This window comes from Gavia stellata, chromosome 2 (assembly GCF_030936135.1).
Source record: "Gavia stellata isolate bGavSte3 chromosome 2, bGavSte3.hap2, whole genome shotgun sequence".
Classification (NCBI taxonomy): Eukaryota; Metazoa; Chordata; class Aves; order Gaviiformes; family Gaviidae; genus Gavia; species Gavia stellata.
In genome coordinates, this window is record NC_082595.1 from 86,894,110 (window position 1) to 86,914,254 (window position 20,145).

General features: G+C 42.4%; 1 protein-coding gene across 1 annotated transcript; it reads left to right on the plus strand.

Moving 5' to 3' along the window:
- Positions 1–2,899: 2,899 nt before the first annotated feature.
- On the plus strand, positions 2,900–11,051 carry LOC104251981 (glutathione S-transferase 3). The gene is made up of 6 exons (XM_009821867.2): positions 2,900–3,001; positions 3,696–3,747; positions 7,224–7,356; positions 7,707–7,848; positions 8,880–9,011; positions 10,929–11,051. The coding sequence occupies exons 1-6, from the start codon at positions 2,915–2,917 to the stop codon at positions 11,049–11,051; spliced, it is 669 nt and encodes a 222-aa protein (XP_009820169.2). The 5' UTR covers positions 2,900–2,914.
- The last annotated feature ends 9,094 nt before the right edge of the window (positions 11,052–20,145 follow it).

Here is a 20,145-nt window from a genome sequence, read left to right on the forward strand (position 1 = left end):
AAACGGCATATCTGTTAAATCTTCTTGAGCCTTTTTGGCTTTACTGGTGGTTACTACACAGTCGTGATGTGGAGCTCCTTCCCCAGGTGAAGGGAGTAGAGTAGCAGGGTTCAGCGTGTTAGTTACCATCCCAGAGGCTGTTCCTTGCCCTTCATGTATAAAAAAGGTAAATGGTTTACCGTAGTCTGGTGCAACTTGCTTCAAAAGCTTGAATGTCTTTACCTTGTCTGTTGTCCAGTGAATGGGTTCTCCATCATCTTGAGCAATAATCTGTGTCAGTGGTTTTGCCATTTCCTCAAAAGGAGCTATGCAAGGGTGGCAGAATCCTACAGCTCCTAAAAAGACTTGCATTTGATTGTAGTGACTGGTCAGGGCAGATTTTGAACGGTTTTAATATGGCTTTCAGGTAAATGCTGCTCCTCTTGTTGGAGAATGTAACCCAGATATTCTACACTTCTCTTACAAAAATTGTGACTTATGTGGAGAGGTCCCATGGCCCTTTTCAGCTAAGGTAAACAGTAAGGAACGGGTGTCAGCTATACAAGATTCCTTGGCTACTAAAAAATCATCAACATATTGTATCAAAAATGGTTCAATTTTCTTTAAACACAACATCCTGCAAATCTTTCACTAAAATTTCAGGAAAAATAGTGGAGGACTGAGTGAGGTCCTGAGGGACCCTTGTCTATGTTAGCTGTATCTTTCCCAAAATAAATGCAAAAAAGCATTGAGAGTCTGGATGAAAAGGTATACTGATTTAAGGTAGAAAAAGTTGCCCCGTCTCCAGTAAGTTGAGGGTTGTATCTGCCCACCTTTAGGGAATCTCAAGTGTCAATAGACACATAGGAATGGGCAACTAAACTGAGCCCTCAGGGCAAGACTCAGGTCCAAACCCAGGCACCAAAATGTAGCTGTCTTTATGTGAGCTACATGTGTCAGGTCCCTGTATAGTCAATGGAGATACATTCAGTGCATGTAAAGATTGAGGAGACTTTACAAAAAAAACAAGTTGGTTTTTTTGTGTGTGTGTCAGAAGCTTAAGACAATTAAAATCCACATACAGCTGACAGAGTTATTCTTAATAAAAAAAATAAAGCTGATGACAGGTTTTTATTCTCCATTTGTCATTGTTCTCACAAATTTAATGCCATATAAAATTTCTTGTTCATGTTCATTTTTCACTCCTTCTGCTTTTGTTCTGCAAACAATAGATAAATTTTCCAAGAGGATTAAGTTTCATATTCTTGGTATTGCAGTCTGTGGCTTTTTTAGTTAAAGGAAAAGTCTTATTTACTGTAAGTTTCTGCACATTTCAAGTTGGGGGATGCAATATATCTGAGAAGTATGGTAATGAGAGGCACTAGTTAGCTGTTGTGAACTACACGGATAAGCTGCACTGCCATATAGTGAAAGCTAGTCACACAACATGCAGAAACTAATAAAACCATTGTCTTAGAGGCAAAACATTGTAATTAACAACAGCTATTCACACTTTAAAGCTGGAGGGGATAATTTTTTCCTTTATGTGCATTTGGATTATATTGTCTAAATTACCCCAAAATACCTCTATTGATTGTAGTAACATGTCTTGGTTCTTACCAGAATTGCTCAAGGGAGAGCTCTCAATCTGATAGTTCTTTAAAATCAAGTTTTGGCAAAATATGTTCCAAATGTACTTTATTTTAAGTACACTTACAAAGCACTGTGACTTGAAGAAAACACATCACTAGAGTGTAACGAACCTGATTCGAATGGGAAACGTCATGTGGATGCGAAGTGTGACAGACGTCATATTGCAACTTTGGCTTTTAGCTCTGAGAAAACTGTGGTTGTCTGTAAAATTATTTTTTTAAATCAGGAACTCTACTCTGGTTTCTGAGCCATTATGAGATGATTAGGATACCCATTTTTAAGCTTTTTTCTCCCAGTCATTAGTGTATGAGCTTTATGAAGGGGGAATGCTAGTCCCATTTTTTTAGTAATTAGGGCAATGAAGCACAGAGAAATTAAGGCCTGGATTTGTAAGCACTTACACTCAAGTGTCAGCACAAATAGTCCAGCTGGTTGTCCCTAAATATGAAACAGCTCAATACAGACGCTCTGTCTCTGCCACGCACTCTACCGCTCATGGTGCAGAGAGAGGCACTGTTATGGCAAGCTTCCAGCAGCCTCCGATGTGCCAGTCCCCTGGGTGTGAAGGTCCCCGGTGCCTTGGGGGATACTTTTGGGGGCACCTGGAGCCAATGCAGCCAGGTTCCAGGTCTGGCTTTGAGGGACACCTCAAGGCTGCCGTAAGCAGCAAGGAAACAGGCTGCAGCCATTCAGTAGGGCCACCAAAGAAGCTCAGCCTGTTTCATGGAATAAAGGGAAGATTAACAATTCATTTGCCTCTACTTGAGGAAAGAAGTGGATGGCAGTTGAAGGTGCAAAATGCCCTCCGACATCTGGCAAACAATGCTAGACAAATTTCAGCCTGCCAGTAAAACATCTTCATCTTTCGTCTTTTCAATGAGGATGACGGCAATGAGGATAAGTGAGTAACTTCCCTGAGGACGTGGTAGGATTTTCAGTGGCTTTGTATAATTGTCTTAAAATGCAGCAAGGTTCCCCCTGTAGCTTGGTGCTCATATCACTTGTTTAAACATGTCTGCATTTGCTTGTAATCATAACAAACCTCCCTGGTAGTACTGGGGAACGCTTTAGAGATCTGCACATCTTTGCTTTCCTAGCACAGGCTGTGTGGTGTCACTGGTCTAGCTCTCATTTTATGTTTTAAATCAGATGAAGTTTGAACTTCAACAGGCATAGAGAAAATAGAAGTCTCTCTCTCCCCTCAAAATAATTGTACTTACACCAGTTTTATGAGACGCTGGTTTCTGCTTAATATTTTTCAGGGATCCAGGAGCTCAGAAGCATGTCGGGGAAGCCCAGGCTTACCTACTGTAATGGAAGGGGGCGAATGGAGCCCGTACGATGGCTGTTGGCTGCAGCCGGTGTGGAGGTTAGTTGACACTCAGTACGGTGTTCCAGACTGGTGTTTTCAACCGCCCTCAGAAAAGAACAATTTAACATGCACGTGCAGGATAAACGGCTGCAAGAGGGTGGCTAAATTCATTTGGCCAGTGGCACTGCATGTTTGTAACTACCTTGTTTGGGGGTTGGTATTTGCGATGCAAACTCAGTGGACCTGGGAGTTTATTAGAGTTGGTATCAGTCCTGTAAAATAATTAATCATAATGGGTCAAAATGGGGATTTATTTAAAGGCCCTTAATCTGAGTTTTCCAGCTGTGCAAAAACACCTTAACTCAGTCTTATTTAGTTTGCAGTTACAATGTGTATAAACAAAAGAGTGTCGTTGACTTACATACCCTGGGGTGGGGTTAGAAATAGTTGATTTACCTTGTGCTTCCCTTGGCACTGGCTGCAAACCGTCTTCCTCCAGTAGATGTCTGTACACTCTTTTCTACCTGCACTTAGGTTATTTCCGAATCAGTGCCCTGAGGCAGAAGCTCCTCCCCAGCTCTGAGGATGGGTGGAGGATCCTCAGGACATCTGCACCCAAACAGCTCAGCTGAAGATCCAGCCCATCATCTTTTGCTTGGTTCGGTTGTTCTGTTCATGGTTATGTACAGTCACTTATGGAAGAAAAATGTTCAAATACAGCAATGTAACACTATCTTCTCTCCTTTTCCAGTTTGAAGAAATCTTTTTGGAAACAAGAGAGCAGTATGAAAAGTTAATCAAAGGTAAGAATCCCAACGCCTGAGGCTTAGTCCCTCAAAATACTGCTCCAGTTGTGCTAAATTTGTGGTTTAAAATTAGTTTATTTAAACCAGTGCAAACTTCTAGGTGCACACCTAGAATACTGAAATGCTAGTTTTGAGTAACCTATTCTTTCCAGTGCCAAACAACTCCTATAAGCTAAAAGCCATAGCTTCTGTGGCTGTGTTCATTGTAGTACATTAAACAGGGGTAGCAAACTTTCCTATGTAACACAACTTAATTATCTATGCTGTCGAACTGTTAGCATGGTTCCTGGCACATTTTTGGTCCAGGGCAAACAGCACTCCCCAAAGCAATTCCTAGGCAGCATTTGGGAGTTGTCCCAGGCCAAGGGCCATTTCTAAGATGTCATTTACATGTGACCATCATGCTCTATAGGCAGAGAAAGATGAATAGGGTGAATGTGCTGAGCTGTTGCTGAGTTGACTAGTATAGATGTACCTGTGTGTTGGTTCGGAACTTCAGTCAGATAAGCCTCTAAATCAAAGGCTGGCATGGCACCAAAATCCCCAGGAAAGCCAGTTTTCCTTTGTGTTAGGCCCTGTGCAATCATACTAGTGACAGTCCTAAGCAGGATAAGCCTGAGCCATGAAGCTTCCCCCAGTTAGGCAGGGAGACCTGTGGGAAGTCTGACATGGTCAAAGCAGCAAACCACAAAGGCTTCATGTCAACCTTGGGAGTGAGGCCAGATCCCGAACACCAGTGCATACCCCCAGCCACTGCCCTTCATGTCTGGCCAGATGAAATCCAGCAGTGAGCCCCTCCGCAGCCACCCTGGAAGGAGAAGACCTTGCTGCTGGGGTGGGGAAGGAGTTGGGACTGTGAGGAGCACTACAGAGCTCCTGCCCGGCAGTTTACCTGATGCCCAAGACATGTAAGAGAAACCTCACAGCAGGCTGAGCTTGCCAAGACATACTGGGAGACTTGGAAGAGGACTCGGCTGCATTCTGGCTGCTTGCTCAGAAAGGAAAAGCTGTGTTTAAAGAAATTCTGACAGGAAAACTAAAATTAACAAAAATTAAAAAGTGGTATCAAGAAGATCAGAATTAAATTTGCAGGTCCAGCTGGCTGGGAATCCGATGACATGGGAGGCCAGTGCAGGGTAAAGACACCAGTTACAGCTCTAAATATGATAACTCAGGTACTGAAAGCCCAAATCTGAATTTGCTTCACAGGACTAATTAATCCAGACAGAGTGGTACAATTCTGGATACAGTGTCCAAGCTTATCCATATCCAGACAGAAGAATTAAATGGTGATGAAAAGAATAGGGAAGTTTTATAAAGAAGATCAAAGGCTTTTATGTATATATATTGAGCTTAAGAGGGTGAGAACACAAAGAAAAAGGTGGGGTTTAATAAGATAGGTTGAAGAAAGACAAATTAGTCATCCTAATAAAGGGATCTCTAGAATGCTGCCAGTCATGCAGGGCAGGACTGAATACAAATAACCTCACATTACCTCTCCCTCTAATTTTTTTCTCTCCCTACCAACATGCTTTTGCCGGGGTATCCTGTGTTTAGACACCACCACATCGTTAGAACAGTCCAGGTGTGACTGTGGCCCATGCCAGCTGATGATCGGAGCAATGCCCCAGCAGTGTCCAGGATGAAGCCTGGGCCAGGGGCTGTTCCCAACAGGCAGCTTGCAGACAGACAGCTGTTTTGGAGGCTGAGAGAGTTAAATAAAATTGGCCTGGCCAGATCTGTGCCCTTTAGCCTGAGAGACGACTAGCTTGGCTCAATCCGTGCAGCCACAGGTTGCCCAAGTTGCTACTTGGATATCAACAAGCTCTGCTGGTCGGTGACAAACAGTAGGTCTAGATGATTGTTTTTTAATGTATGCTCCACAGACCACTTTCTGACAGCACAATCCAATTTGCAAAGGGACTGGCAAACTGCTTTTAATCCTGCATATATATTCTATGCAGTGGCTATGTGAAGTGGTTCTCACTGCAAAGCGAGAAGCAGTACGCTACTGGTCATAAGAGGAAAATCCCTCTTTTCTGTAGATAAGAAACAAAGCTTGTATACAGTTCACTCACATTTGCTGCATCACTTTTTGTCAACGGCCAGAAAGTCAGATTTCATTTTTCACTTCACATCTTTCTGCTGAAAAACATCCTTGCAGAGCTGTTAGTTTTCCTGTTCTACTGTGTTTCTACTAGATACCAAGTAATATTTCTTCCTTAAGCTGCAGAGGTGTGTGCTGGAAAGACATGAAGACACAGGATCTTCCTGTGAATGTTTACAAGAAACAAACACAGGTTATTTGTGGCTGCAGAGAGAACTACTCTTCAAATTTAAACTGTAAACTAATAATATAGAATGAGTGAAGAATGATTATTAATTCTAGACTAGCAAAGTATTTTAATAGCTCTGTGGAGAAAAAAGCAAACAGACGTGCTTGCTAAAATGAACCCTTATACCTGAAATAAGGATGCACTGAATGGATTAAAATTCAGCAATTAAAATAAATTATTAACTTTGAGCGATGCAAACTGGCAGCTGCCTAGTTGGATTTGGAGTTTTGCTGTGATTTTAACAAGGTGGGATTGTTCTCTGGATGCCCTTAATGTGTAAATGTAGGAGGGAGTATCTCTAAAGACAGTGAATTAGTCCAGCAGAAAAGGGGTCTAGAAAAGACTGACTTTGCTATGCTGAATCACTATGTCAGCTTAGCTCTCAAAGTGCCTCACTGAAGGCTCAGGCAAATGGTCTTATGAGCACCAGGAGAAAATGGGACTACAAAGACGTATCTAAATAGGCTTAAATTGTTGTGGAACGACACTGAGGATATGCCTGTAATGAAAATCTATGGGGACTCTCATACTCTTGTCCCTGGAGTGACTGTGTAAAACTTAGTTAAACAGCAACTGCTGTCACAGTCCCTGCCTCTACCTCTGTAGCTCCACGATGTTTGAAGTGGCCTGACCTCTTCCTTTATCCCAGTAGCTCAGTCTTGCTGCGGTACTACCCCTCTCATTCTTTCTACTCATGTGTGTATGCCCCTGACAGGGAACCGATCTGCATTCAAAATAATTGGATTTTTTTTAAGTTCAGATTTAACACAGATCTTTATTCTCCTCCAATCCCTTGAGTTGAAAGTGCTGGTTCAGGCTTTTCCTGCCAGCATGAGGCAGGGTCCAGAAGTGCAAAGGAGCAGGTGGTGTCACCTCCCATCAGCCAGTGGAGCTCTGGCAATGCTGTAAAGCAAGGGGCCCCGCTGCACTGTGATGACCAAGCTACAAAAGTGTGACGCAGGCTAGTCAATATTTGATCTTTCCCACAATGTTAGTTTACTGCGTGGAGTTTTACCATTAGGGCAAAACATCAATCATCTCCTACACTGCAAAAGAGATGTGCTCAGTCTCTTGCTCTCCTGTAAAGCTAACACTCTAGGAGGAACTAACAAGCTTTCTCTCAACTTTCCACCCTAGATGGAGTCCTGATGTTCCAGCAAGTGCCCCTGGTTGAGATCGATGGGATGAAGATGGTGCAGACGAGAGCCATCCTCAGCTACATAGCAGGGAAATACAATCTCTATGGGAAAGACTTGAAGGAGAGAGCCCTGTATCGTAACACCTCATTTCACTTAATGAGCAATCCGTTATTTGATAGCTGCATTATGTATAACAAATTCAATCCTGTAAATCCAGTAGAAAGGCATGAGAAAGACTAACACAATAAAAAGCAAAGACTCTAGCCTTTGCTTAGGTTTTAACCACTGCTTCTGAAATGCTGCTGAACAGAAACAGGCTTCTAGTCCTTTTAGAAAATATTTAGCTTTAGTTATGTTTAGTTTTGGCTGTGAAAATTGGCACTATGGTGGTGATACAGAATTCCTATAAGTTGCCTTAGTTAATTGGAAAACAGATGAAATAACTTCTGTGCTCTTTTCTACTGTCTTCCCCCACCAATAGGATTGACATGTATGTGGAAGGAATAACAGATCTGATGCAAATGATTTTGATGTTTCCTTTCTCTCCACCTGAGGCAAAGGAGAAAAATCTTGACTCAATTAAGGAGAGGGCAACTAACAGATACTTCCCAGTCTTTGAGAAGGTAAGTGACAGTAAGGATATGTCTATAAAACTTGTATTTACAATTATCAAAAAGTTTCCCCAAAATAAGAACATGTTTGTAGCGCAGGTCAGTTCCAAATCCTCAGCTTTCTTGGCTCTCTCAAAGAAGGGGAAATACAGCAGCACGTTTTCTCTGTTTGTTGGCTTGTGTTGTCAGGACTGTGGTATTTGAACATCTACAAAGCAATATGTTCTCAGCTATACAGCAAAACTTTTCACTAAAGTAAAAGCAAGCACATACGATTTCTTTTCTCCTTGAAGGGATAGTTTCACACTTGTATTTGTTTAGAGCACATCTCTCTGCTGTACTTAATTTCAGTTGGAACATTTTCATTAGAAGAATGCAAAAATCCCTTGCAAATAAATCAGGTAAAGACATTAGGAGTGCTTTAGTAAAACAACAGTCATAGATTTCTGCACATCCCACTTTTGAAAACAACAAACCAAACCCATATGACTCAGGCATCTGGCAACATTTCTCACTTTTTGTAACATTCATCTAGTTTTGATGGAAAACAATAATAAAGACTGAACATCCTAGAAGTTCTTACGACTGTAACTTATTCCCAAAGGCAAGGATTTTCTTTGGTTAGCTATTGTAATTCTGCATTTCTAAGTTTACTTCCTGGTATCAACATTGGAAATAACTTTAAATGAAAAATCTAAATGGCAATTTTATAGATTCTCCAAGTGATTGTTTAGTTCCTCCATTATCCCTATTTCTATTTCTATGACTGTTACTAGCCTACTTAAGTGTGTGGTTTTGTCCCTGTTCCCAGTGCTATCATCATGACGGAGTGACCAAAGTTTGTAGCCTGTGTACTACAAGAGTTCAGATTTTTCCCCAACAATAATGAAGTGATTTAGGCTCACAGCTTCCGGCTGAAAACTCCACCCAGAAATTTCAGATATAATCACTCTTCAGCTCTACAGCTGTGCTGTGAGGCTTAGCTGCCAGGCATCATACGTCCCCATTCTCACCTGCAGCCCACATTCTCTTGTATTCTACAGGTTTTGAAACAACATGGCCAAGACTTTCTCGTGGGCAACAAATTCAGCTGGGCAGATGTTCAGCTAATTGAAGCCATTTTAGCAGTGGAGGAGAAAATACCTGCTGTGCTGTCAGGGTTTCCTCAGTTGCAGGTAATTTTGTTATTGAGCATGCCTGTATTCAGGAGCTAGAGGGCAATCCTGAAGTGACCATCTCTCCATGCTATGTAAATCAGGAGCGTGGGCTCAAGGAACTGTCACTACCGTATGTTTGCTTAACATCAAGCACAAGAGGGAATTGATTTAGTTGGTTTGTTGTAAGACACTGTGCTCCTGATTAACCCTGTTCAGGTACGCCTATCCCTGTTTGAGTGATGTATGCTTCCTCAGTAGAAATGAATTGATGTTGTCCCAAGGGAATCACTGATCTAAGCTGCCCTGTTTTCATTTTCCTGCTTCCTGTCAGTAGATGCTGTGTAATACCAGACAACAAATTAAGTCTGTGATACAGGCTGACATGTTAGAATAAGGTACAATGTGCCATTTTCTGTACTGGCTGGTATTACAATTTTGAGATCCCAGAAACCTCATTTCACTTCTGCCTTCTACAGTATGACTAGAAATTCAAGCCTTAGCATTAAGCCACGGTTTTCTTTCAATAATCAACTTGATACAATCGATGATGAATTCTCTGCCTCTGTGCCATGCAGAAATTCTGAAACCAAGCAGAAGTGAGGCACTTTGCTGTGAGACTCGACCAGAAACTGGAAGCCTCCAGGCATGCAGCATGCTATAGAGCACAGTGCATAGGCAAGCTTGGGGCGTGACCTGCAGGAGTCATTAAGAGTTGAGATACAGTGGACCCAAGTAGTCTGTGACTGGAAAGAAACAGTGTTCAGTACTCCTCCCAAGTGCCTGTAATCATGGTAATAAAGCAGTGTAGGTAATGTAAATTTGGGTTGAGGATGCAAAGCTTGAGCTCATGCTTCTTTGTTTTTATAAACATTAATTTGAGGGGTGCACTCAAAGACTTTGGCTTATTCCCATTAACAAAAGAAACAGTTCAGAATCAGACTATCACAATTAGGTTTTCTGCTTGGAACTGATGAGGAAAAGGGCTTTGATTTTTTTTTTAATTAATTTTTATTTTTAAATCTTAACGCCAACAGTTTAAGCCTGAATTTAGTGTGACAGAACGAGGCACTTCAGCCACAAAGTGGGCAGTAATGTGTGTCAGATTTTATCCCATATGCAGTTTTGCAGCCTCAGGGAGCCTCTAGCTCCCATCTTCTAGCAAGATATCTTAGTCACCAGGCCTGGGTGATAACTTAGTCACCAGTTCTGTTGAAGCCATGCCTTGAATTATGGAGGGATTCCTTCACTGCTAGAAGGGAAAAAGTTTCAAAAATTGGTGGTTACTTATTTCACAGTTTTTACTTTTCTTGCTCCTTCTTGTATTTACCCCTTATCCTTCCAGTGCCTGTAAGGAAGAGGAAATTATGTTCATACATGTGCCAGCAAGAACTGGCTGTTGCTCTGTGAAGCTCCTCTCCCTTAGCCCCATTGTTAGAAGAGGTTCTTGTGTATCTAAGATTGCTCAGCTAACTGTGGGGTCTCCAGCTGCTTGCAATCTGCATCAGTGAGTCCTCTCTGACTGTCTGTACCCTGAGATGTCTCAGGATCCTTGACTCATGGTTTGCCCACACAGTAGTTTGCACCATCAGAGCCAGCAATGAAAAGAAAAAGGTCATGAGCTGAGTTAGTGTATTTGTACCTTCAATACTATCCCCTGGTGCTCCTGGATATTGAATTTTTGCCTTCAGTTTCTTTCAAACAGCAGAGACTTAGACATTGCCTGCTCCAGTACTGCCTTCACTGGTAAGAACAGGCTTTTTGCAGCAGCTGGGTCCTTCCCCTGTTGGACAGAAGGAGACTGTGTAGGTGGCACGAGACCTGAATGGATGTTAGGATCTCTTCTAGCTGCAGGGGGAAGCAGTTGTTCTGTGCAAGTAGCACTATTTGCTACTGGAGTAGCTGGAATTTCTCTCTTACTCTGTTTTTGCTTTTTAGGCTTTTAAAATAAGAATGAGCAACATGCCTACAATTAAGAAGTTCCTGCAGCCTGGCAGCCCAAGGAAACCCCCACCAGATGAATATTATGTAGAAACTGTGTTGAAGATTTTTAAGAGATGAATGCCTTGCTACCTTCAGTGAGACCCAAAATGCTGGAAAAAAAACAACACAAATCCTTAAAGGAAGTAGGAAACTCAGTAAATTAGTATTGCTGTAGTTAAAACCAATGGTAAAAAAAATCCCAAAAACTGAAATAAAGCATTCTGATTACTCTGGCAATGTGACAGCAGATTTGTCTTTATTCATATCAAATGCTTGGCAAAACATGAAAACAAAGGAGCATGGAAGCAAAGAACTATTTGTAGGGTAGGGAATTTACTCCTTTGGAAAAAGACCGATGCAGTGTTAGTATTGTCAGAATGTAACTTATTGAAGAAGATATTTTTTGGATGAAAATAGTCTTCAGAATAAGAGCTACAGAGGAGAATAAAGAGAAGACGACTCGCTGAATCACTTACCATTTAAAGAAGTAGACTTATTTCAAGAGCAATTTTGGTAAGTAAGTACTTACATTGCATTATTTTTACAGTGTGAATGAAACTTCTAAATTATTATTAGTTTCATCTGTTGTTACCAAAGACAAATCTCTTTGGTTTCTCAAACTTCCCAGGTCTTGCCTAGGAACCAGCTCTTACAATGTTCCATTATTTTCTTCCTCTACCTTCCTCTACCAATGAACCTTAGTTCATTGTTCCCAGTGCACTGGAGTCTGTGCACCTCTTCACAGGATGAACCTCTTCGAAGGATGGGGAGGGCACAGCCACATCCTCAAACATACGATCACTCGGGTTCAATATTTGTTCATGCTTCTTTCTGTGCATTCGTCTGCCATTTTCGGGGACTCTCAGCTGCTTCCTAGCCCCAGTTCTGGACACAACAGCGAGCTATATCTTTGTCCTAGTAAAACAAGAAGTGCTAGGGTCCTTTCTCTGGCTCTGAGGCCATATACACGCTATTAGACTCTCTTATTACCCAGAGCTCTGTAGCCCCATCCAAACAGCCTGTTGCGGCTGGGCCCTGGTGTGGACCGACTGCGGCTGGGAGCCGTGAGGGCGAGAGCGGTGGGCTCAGACCAATAACCCCTGAGCGAGCCGCTGTCAATTCAGTAACACAGACAGCGTCTTCCAGCGCCCATGCCCTGGCACTGCCTCGTGTTTGATGCGGTCTTCAGAGAACTTCAGAGGGCAAAACCTGAGCCTGAGCTTTGCACAGAGTGAAAAGCGGGTAGCCGAGGGGTGCTGCTGCTTCGGCGGCATTGTGGGGCACCACCTGCCCTTGTAGCAATGCGGTGGGACCAGTCACACCAAGGTGGTCACAGCTTCTCCCAGAGAGGCCTGTCTGCAGTGGTGGAGGTGATTCACGGAGTGGCAATGGGGAAGGGAGGCTTGGGGTCACAGACCAGTGCAGGTTTCATGGCCAGGACGTCTCAGGTACGTTAAAGGTGTAATAATGTTGCCTAAATTTCTCTTATCATTCTCTCCTCATGCAGGTAAGTTCACTAATAATTTAGTGAGTCATGCTCATTAGCTCTATCCTAAAAAACTATTTAAGGTTTCTTGGAAAGTGACTTTGGTCCAATGTGAGCAATGAAGAATGTGCCACCCAAAAGACTCCCAGGTCTGATGTCAGAGTCAAGTCAGGCTGAAGGGAGGAATGGACCTGCATTGCTTTCACTCTGGATCTCTGCTCCAAATACGGAGCCACTGGGCACAGCAGTGGCAGCCGTTGTGGCTGGCATCGGCACCTTCCTCCACAAGACTGTCAATCCTATTTGGTGTAACTACCTAACCCCCTGGGAGTCGCAGGAGGTCTTGGAAAGATCTCCTCTGGAGATGGCTCTTCACTTAGCTGGCATGCTAGCACACAGGATCTGTGCTGGCGTGCCTCACTCTCACCAGGCGCTCTGAGCCATGATTCCCCAGGCCACCCAAGTGCTCAGCTTTGATACCAGCCTCCCTGTGTCACCCTCACCATCAGTGCTTTTTCTCCTCCTAGTTCCCTAGTAAGAGAAAGCAGCAGGTCTCAAGCAGTTGCTGAAAGAAGTTGCTTTTCCTGTAAAATCCGGAAGGCTGGAAAAGTACCTGAACTTATTTGTTAACAGTTGGCAATGCCCTAGGCAAACTGCCCGTGTGGCTGTGGTGCATCCTGCCACCCTGTGTCACCAGGCACCTCTGTGCTGTCCCAAGAAGAAAGCCCCTGCATACCTGCCTGTGCAGGGATGCCGCCTTCCTAGTAGCTGCTACTGCGGCGATGTACACCTCCATGCAAACTGCGTGGCTTCTAACTTTCCACGCTGAGCAACAGGATGGGGTCTGAATGTGAAAGTGAAATTACTGTGAGCTGGTTGGCACATCACTTGCTTATGCACCTGTAAAAGGTCAAAATGTAGTCAATGTTGCCATCTTTAAATTAAGGCCTGTGGGTGAATTGGCTTTTTTAACATCTGTCTGCAAAGTTTTCCTTGCAAAACTGATTATTTTTCATCATAAATCAATTATTTCAAACCATGTGTATGATCTTACCAGCATTTCACATGCAGGTTACAAATACATTATCTCTTGAGAATGAACCATCATGAAAGAAAGATGCAATCTGTTTTGCACACTCCGGTAAGGCAGAGGTGGCTTATTTCTACAGCTGTACAGCTTCCCCAGGGAAATGGTGGAGTCACCCTCACTGGAGGTGTTCAAGGAACGTGTGGACGAGGCATTGTGGGACATGGTTTAGTGGGCATGGTGGTGTTAGTTGATGGTTGGACTTGGTGATCTTGCAGGTCTTTTCCAACTGTAGTGATTCTGTGTGTGTGTGATTCTGTAGGACAGAACACAGAGAAACAGAGGTTCAGCTTCTATTGATTTTAAAACAAAAATATTAGGGCTTATATACATTACGGAAAACAGTAACTGCCTTGTGAAGAGGCCTGATGCGGCAGAGCAGCATCTGCATAGAAGGAAACTTTGTTCCAGCGGATGTCAGTAACCAAATCCGACGCTTAATATTGCCATGACAAAAGTGTAGAAAAAAGGAAATTAGAAAAAAATATTGGATAACGAACCTGGTAGGGAGAAAACAGAAGAACAAACTTCCTTTTCAGATTGCTCACTCTCCAGCATTCCCCCAGGCCTCTCCCATGCAGCAGACTACAAAAGGACAATTAATTATTTATTTCTGTTAGGATACAACTAGATGAAGTGGGGTTTTTTAACTGAATATGCTCTGCATTTTGTCAGAGGCAACTTCTTCTTTTACTACTATGTCTGGTAGAATTGTGTAGCTTTTTGGCTATGACCTGCAAACACTGAAACTCATCTTTGTTCATCTGAGGGCAAGTGTGTGCTTATGCACATAACTCAAAGAGTGAGTGCTAGTGAACTGTGTACTCAAGGGCACCTTTATGCTCTAAGCATAAATAGAGCTGAAGTAGAAAATATACTTATGAGAGTTATTCACGTGTGTGTGTAAGGTAGGGCCCTTCTGTAAAATTTTATTACTCTTGTAATTAGGATTTAAAAACAAAAAAGTGCATCCCTTAGTGTTGTCAAGCTTTTAGGCAAGCTGAACAAGAGAGTAAATCTTCTGAAAATAAGGGTGCTGAAAAATGCTAGCATACCCTGTTTGCCACTTAATCCTCTAAGAGGTACAAAACCTGTTAAAAACAATTGCATTTCCCACTGGTATAGGACATACAGTGGCTTAAACTGTAGGGACAGAGAGCACAAGCAGTTTAACAAGCCATACGGTACATTCCAGGCTCCATGGAGCAAGAGGGCTGGAGGCCACTGTCAGGAGAAGGTGGATAAATATAGACTTCTGGTACTTGGTGCGTAAGTCTTCCTTTCCATGCCCACCTTGGGTTTCAAAACAGAAGTTGTATTTCTCATTGATTTTCCACTCTTACATTCCCAACAGGTGCTGGAGCAACAGCTAGCAGAGTTAAGTGGTTGGCATCTCTCACTCTAGGATAGTGAGGACCTGCAGGTCAGATGTTGAAATGGTCAATACTTCTTCACATTAGGCCATAAGTGACCTTAGAGTGGAGTCGTGATGTTTTGTATCATGTTATTGCTTGAGTGGGCTTGGAGGGATACTTGCAGAGGAAGTTACTCCCTTAACCTTGGTTTCAGAGAGGAGGATTCTGAAATCATTACTAATAGTGATCTAAGAAACACCTGAATTTCTATAAATACTAGGATCCTTTCTGGCTGGCTGATGGAAAGCTGAGAAAAGAAGGGGAAAGATGCCAAAGAGAAGGTTTTCAGGTATGAAATGCTCTGGAAGTCCTGCCTGACAATGGCATGCTACTTTCTATTCTTCCATACTGACTGTCTCCATGGGGAGAGAATCACATTCAGAAAGGAAAAAAGTCCAGGGACTGGAAGTGTGGAGGCGAAAATAGGGAATAATCACAGGTAAGTAAGTGAGACAGTTTGGAATTTGCCAAGAATACACAAACTAAGATTACAAACTAAGCAGGAGAGAGAGAGAGAGAAAGGGAGCCAACTAGAGGGAACTAGAAGGAAAACTGAAAGCTTAACATGTTATGTGGACAGAGAGCTCTAAAAGCAATGGTGAGCAGGTAACACCCCATTCACAACCTCCTCTTTGTCTGCCTCACATGGAGATGGCAGGAGCTGCTGATGTTAGCCAATTTTACTGATTTTCACTGAATATGACATCGTTGTTTTGGTTTTGCTTAGGCAAGGTTATTTGTTACTCAAACCGTCATGTAAGGAACCGCTGGCAAAATATATATAATGGTAAAAAAAATCCAAGCTCAGTAGCACTGAGAACACCTGCCTGCTTCTAGGTAACCCACCTGCTCTTCCAAATGTTTGAGAAAACACGTAATGCCCTTCACATACCTGAAGCTAAGTGTTAAGTCAGCATGAGGATCACTGGAGAAAAGGCCATTTCCTTTCTTTTAATTTCTCTCTTCCCTGGTTACATTGCACACTTACCCCGCTGGGTTCGCAGGGTGTAATTCAGTGGGGAGAAAAGTTTCATGGAACATAACATGTGAGCTTCACTTTTCAAGTGTGCTGAACACAGGCAGCACCAGTTTGGAAAAACAACAACAAATGGGACCTTTGTTTTAAATAATATGAAACACCACAGCTGCACTTTATTTCTGCAGCAAGGCAGGACTGGGTATATCCCAACAGGTCTCATTAGCCACAGATAATGCTCCCTTCTCTACAGTCCCTACTCCCCCTGGTAATATAAAAAGGCACAACAGTTTGTGTGTGCACCTATTATTTCCCTTGCAAGTGCATTTTAAATATTGGCTCATCATTTTGAACACAGCTCCAACCAAAATTAACATAATCCTGATATGTTTTACGTAGAGAGGAAAGCCTGATGACAAAAAACATTTTCCAATGCTTTGTCAAGAAATCAGTATCATGTCTAAAAAAAAAAATTTAAAAAATATTTATACCCTATTGTTTTAAAGGAAGAAACTAAATGGAAACAAGCTGGTGGGCAACAGCAGCAGCTGGGGTGAATATTCACTCCTAAGTTATTAGGGTATCTTTGACATTTCCCCTAGTTTTAACTCCTGGATGGTCAATCTGAACCTAGAAGTTCTTAAGCAATCAGATGCCTTCAGGCGTGCAAGATACAAACAACACTTCTACAGAATTTTCCAAATTACTTTACGAGCTCAGGGAAGTGACATTTCCAAAAGTCCTGTTAAGTTAGGAGACAGACTGTATTGTATTTTTCACTTTTATTTAGGCTAGTAACTGTGTTAAAGAGGACTTGCCTGAAATCTTGACGGATACCTCTGATAGGGTAAGAAATGTCAGTGTTGGGATAAATCACCCTCTGAAGACTTCTACTCCTCTCCCCTACCCCTAAGGGAAGGTTGAAGGGACTGGCTTCATCTAAACTTTTAACTGCCTCAGTTGAGACAGCATCCTTTTGAGTAGTTTGGATATCAGCTGTAGCTCAAGTGCATGGTGAGGGACTCCTCCTGAATTTAGACCTACTTAAAGGAGACTAGACTGCTAGACTAGATGTAGGTGTCTACAAAGTTAGGTGAGATGAATTTTCCCAAGTTGTCTACACCGTGTTTAACTTTCATGCTTGAACTCATGCTTTCTTACCCTGCAGTCCTCTGACACAGTGGATGTCAAGTCTTTGTAGGAGTAGTCACTAGACCTGGGATACCTCCTAGAATTTATCATGGCCAGGCCTACAAATGATTAATCCGGCCGAGCTACCTAAGAGTGAGTTTGGATTTGTGAAACACTACCAGACGCGCCTTGGTGCACATGCCTATGCAGGGAAAGCTTCAGTCATCTCCCACGTTATCCTAGATTCTGGGTCTTAAATCAGGTCTGTCCAACAATGCCGGAAACACTGTTTCCAGCAATGTAGTTCAATCTTTTACTCTTAAAAACCCCTGTGCTAACAGCAAAAGTCAGCACTCCCAGAAGCCTAGAGGGGAAAGCAGTCACTTCTCAAGCAAGCAAATAAAACATTCTTATGCAAAGTTCTGTTTCATTATAAAATATGAGCAAATTACTTCAGGCTGGATGTTAACAGAAAACAAAATGTGGGCAGCTTGTGCTTCTACAGCACTACCAAGAGTGGGCTTCCGCTGCACTCAGCACAGATGCCTGGGGCTCTCCGCGACATCTCTGCAGGGCTGGCCATCGTGCCATGGCACACGCCACAGAGTCGGGCTCTCTGGAGCAGCAGCTGGAGGCCAGCAGATGCCCTGAAACATGCACAGTGGTGTGGACGCCTCTGCATAGGTGACTGAGCCCTGCTGCAGGCTTTCAGAGGCTGGAGAGAAGAACCTCCCAAAATGTTAGAAGGGACTGAGGGAAATAAGAAAGAAAAGAGCCTGAATCAGAAGGCGGAGGCTATAGGATGCGCTGTCAGTGAGAGGTCCCCTTCTGTGAAGCCTGGCTCGCCTCACGTGCCATGTAGGGTACAGAGTGTTCCATCTGGGGACTAGGCACCTCCTAAAAGACAAGACATTGCAGTGGTGACTGTCTTGATGCCTTGCCCTTCTGTGGTTCTAGCTCTAAATAAACAATTATGCTTATTTTATTGTCAAGCATGGAACATATTGGTCTAACAGGCACCAGTGGTGGAGACTGATGGGATGAGGATCATTTTCAGCTACATAGCAGCAAAGTACATCTACAGGAAGGACCTGAAGGACAGAGCCCCCTGTACTGTAACAACTCATTTTTTTGTTTGACAGACTACAGTTCATATAACCTCTCTGTGTAATACGAGAAGAATATCCCAGCCCACAGTTACGTTCAGGGTGATTCAGCACATTTTTATACGGCACACTGACCTTACCTGCAGGTGATGTCTACAACAGTATTAACCAGCTAGATTAGACAGGCAGGATGGTGCATGGGAGTTTATGCTGTATTGACTCTTTGAAGTCAACAGAGTTATCAGAAGAAAGCAGTCAGGAGTGCAGAGGGCAGTTTGTCTTCCGATGCTGCTCTTCATTCACTGTCTCCTACAGTTGTCTTTGGCGTGCGTTTTCACCAGGTCAAATTCAGGAAAACATTTTTGACAGAAATAGAAAAAAACCTTCTACATCCAGGAATGAAATTCAGCAGAAAAAATGTCCTGAAGGGATATCCCCCGTCACTAAGAAAGGGAAGGAAGCTTATGAAGGATTCAGGCTGAATTAGTTGATGTGACTTACGTAAAGCAGCAATCTATCAAAAGTAAAAAACCACAAAATATGAAAAGAAAGTTTTTACTTATTATTTGATTTATTATTATTTTTTATTATCACAGTATTTTTTGAATCACGGGAACTTTTTGGCCATTCTGATTATTTTTAACTAGCAGGTTGCCAAACAATGAAAATAGGAAGCATACAATTTTCTGCTGGCACAGATGTTCCCAATGATCATGACCTCTCATGAATCTTACATTTGTACATAGTCAGCATTAGTCAGGAATTTCTATTCTGTAGGTGAGAAGCGACTAAACAGACCTAATCGTTTTTATTTGTTTAGGAAATAGGAGTTTCCCATCGGCAGAGAACTGTTTGCAATTCTCTTTGTAGGAGGGGCTACAGACCAATATAAACTCAAGGCAAAGCTACTGAGAGCTTAGAGTGAGTTATACTGTGCACAAGGTAAGCTTTCTGGATTTTGGACATGCATAGGGAATTAGTGTACTTGAAACTAAGTCTGTGAATGGGTTTTATGGATTAAATACTTGTTTGTATGTACTTTCTTTACTAGCATGGTTATGTGCATCAAATGTTAAATTATTAATCAACTGCTTTCTAGGTGTACAGATTTAAGAAAAAGAAATGTAGATCTCAGATGTGTGGAGTGCTTCCTCTCACCCCGTTCTTTCTATTGTAGAGGAGATGACATGTTGCAAGGGGAATATGTGTTTTTTGTAGCCATTTGCTTTTTACTGCCTTCAATGCTGTAGCTTTACTGTTGACACGATGTTAATAACTGTGAAGCTAGTATAAATGAGGCACTGTCTACATGTTTGCTGCTGATGCGCACACACTGGTTCTGAATGGGGAGGATGACAGTCTGTCTAGAAACCACTGTTGCTTTAAATTCCAGCAAAGAGTTGGAATTGAACCAAGGAGGTATTGCACTTTGGCTCTATCATCTATGGTAAAAGCAAATCTAATGTTACCAGAGACAAAATTAAATTCCATGTCTTCAGGTGCTTGCTTAAAGAAATGAGAAGAGTGGGGCATGTTGTAAATGAGATTGAATGCTTGCAATGGGGGAAAAAATCCTTCCTGTCACTTTATAATGGAGCATAATGTCTGCTGGAGAAAGCACGGCAATTGCTGAGTTTATATTGTGTATCTGATTAAACAGTAAACTGTATCCTGAGATAATGCCAAAATAAACAGAGCAGTGTATGTTGCGCACAGTGCTTTTTGGTCAAAACAGAATACTTTGGGGTGCAAAAGGGTTTTGATTTGCTTGTTCTCTGACATGGGCCAATCGCTCTCAGTACAGAGTTCTGCTTAACTAAACTGCACATATAAAAGACATCTTAAGGTAAAATGATACAACGCAGTCTCTCAATACAGTCTTTCTCCTCCTCTACTAATTTGATGAGAGTCTTGGACCATAAATCATTGGTTTCAAACAATACAATTTTGAACAATGCTTGAGAACCACTT

Coding starts and splice junctions, on each gene's coding strand:
- LOC104251981 (XM_009821867.2), top strand. CDS start 2,915: ATGTCGGGGAAGCCCAGGCTTACCTACTGTAATGGAAGGGGGCGAATG. Junction 3,002..3,695: donor TGGCTGCAGCCGGTGTGGAG/GTTAGTTGACAC, acceptor CTCCTTTTCCAG/TTTGAAGAAATCTTTTTGGA. Junction 3,748..7,223: donor GTATGAAAAGTTAATCAAAG/GTAAGAATCCCA, acceptor TTTCCACCCTAG/ATGGAGTCCTGATGTTCCAG.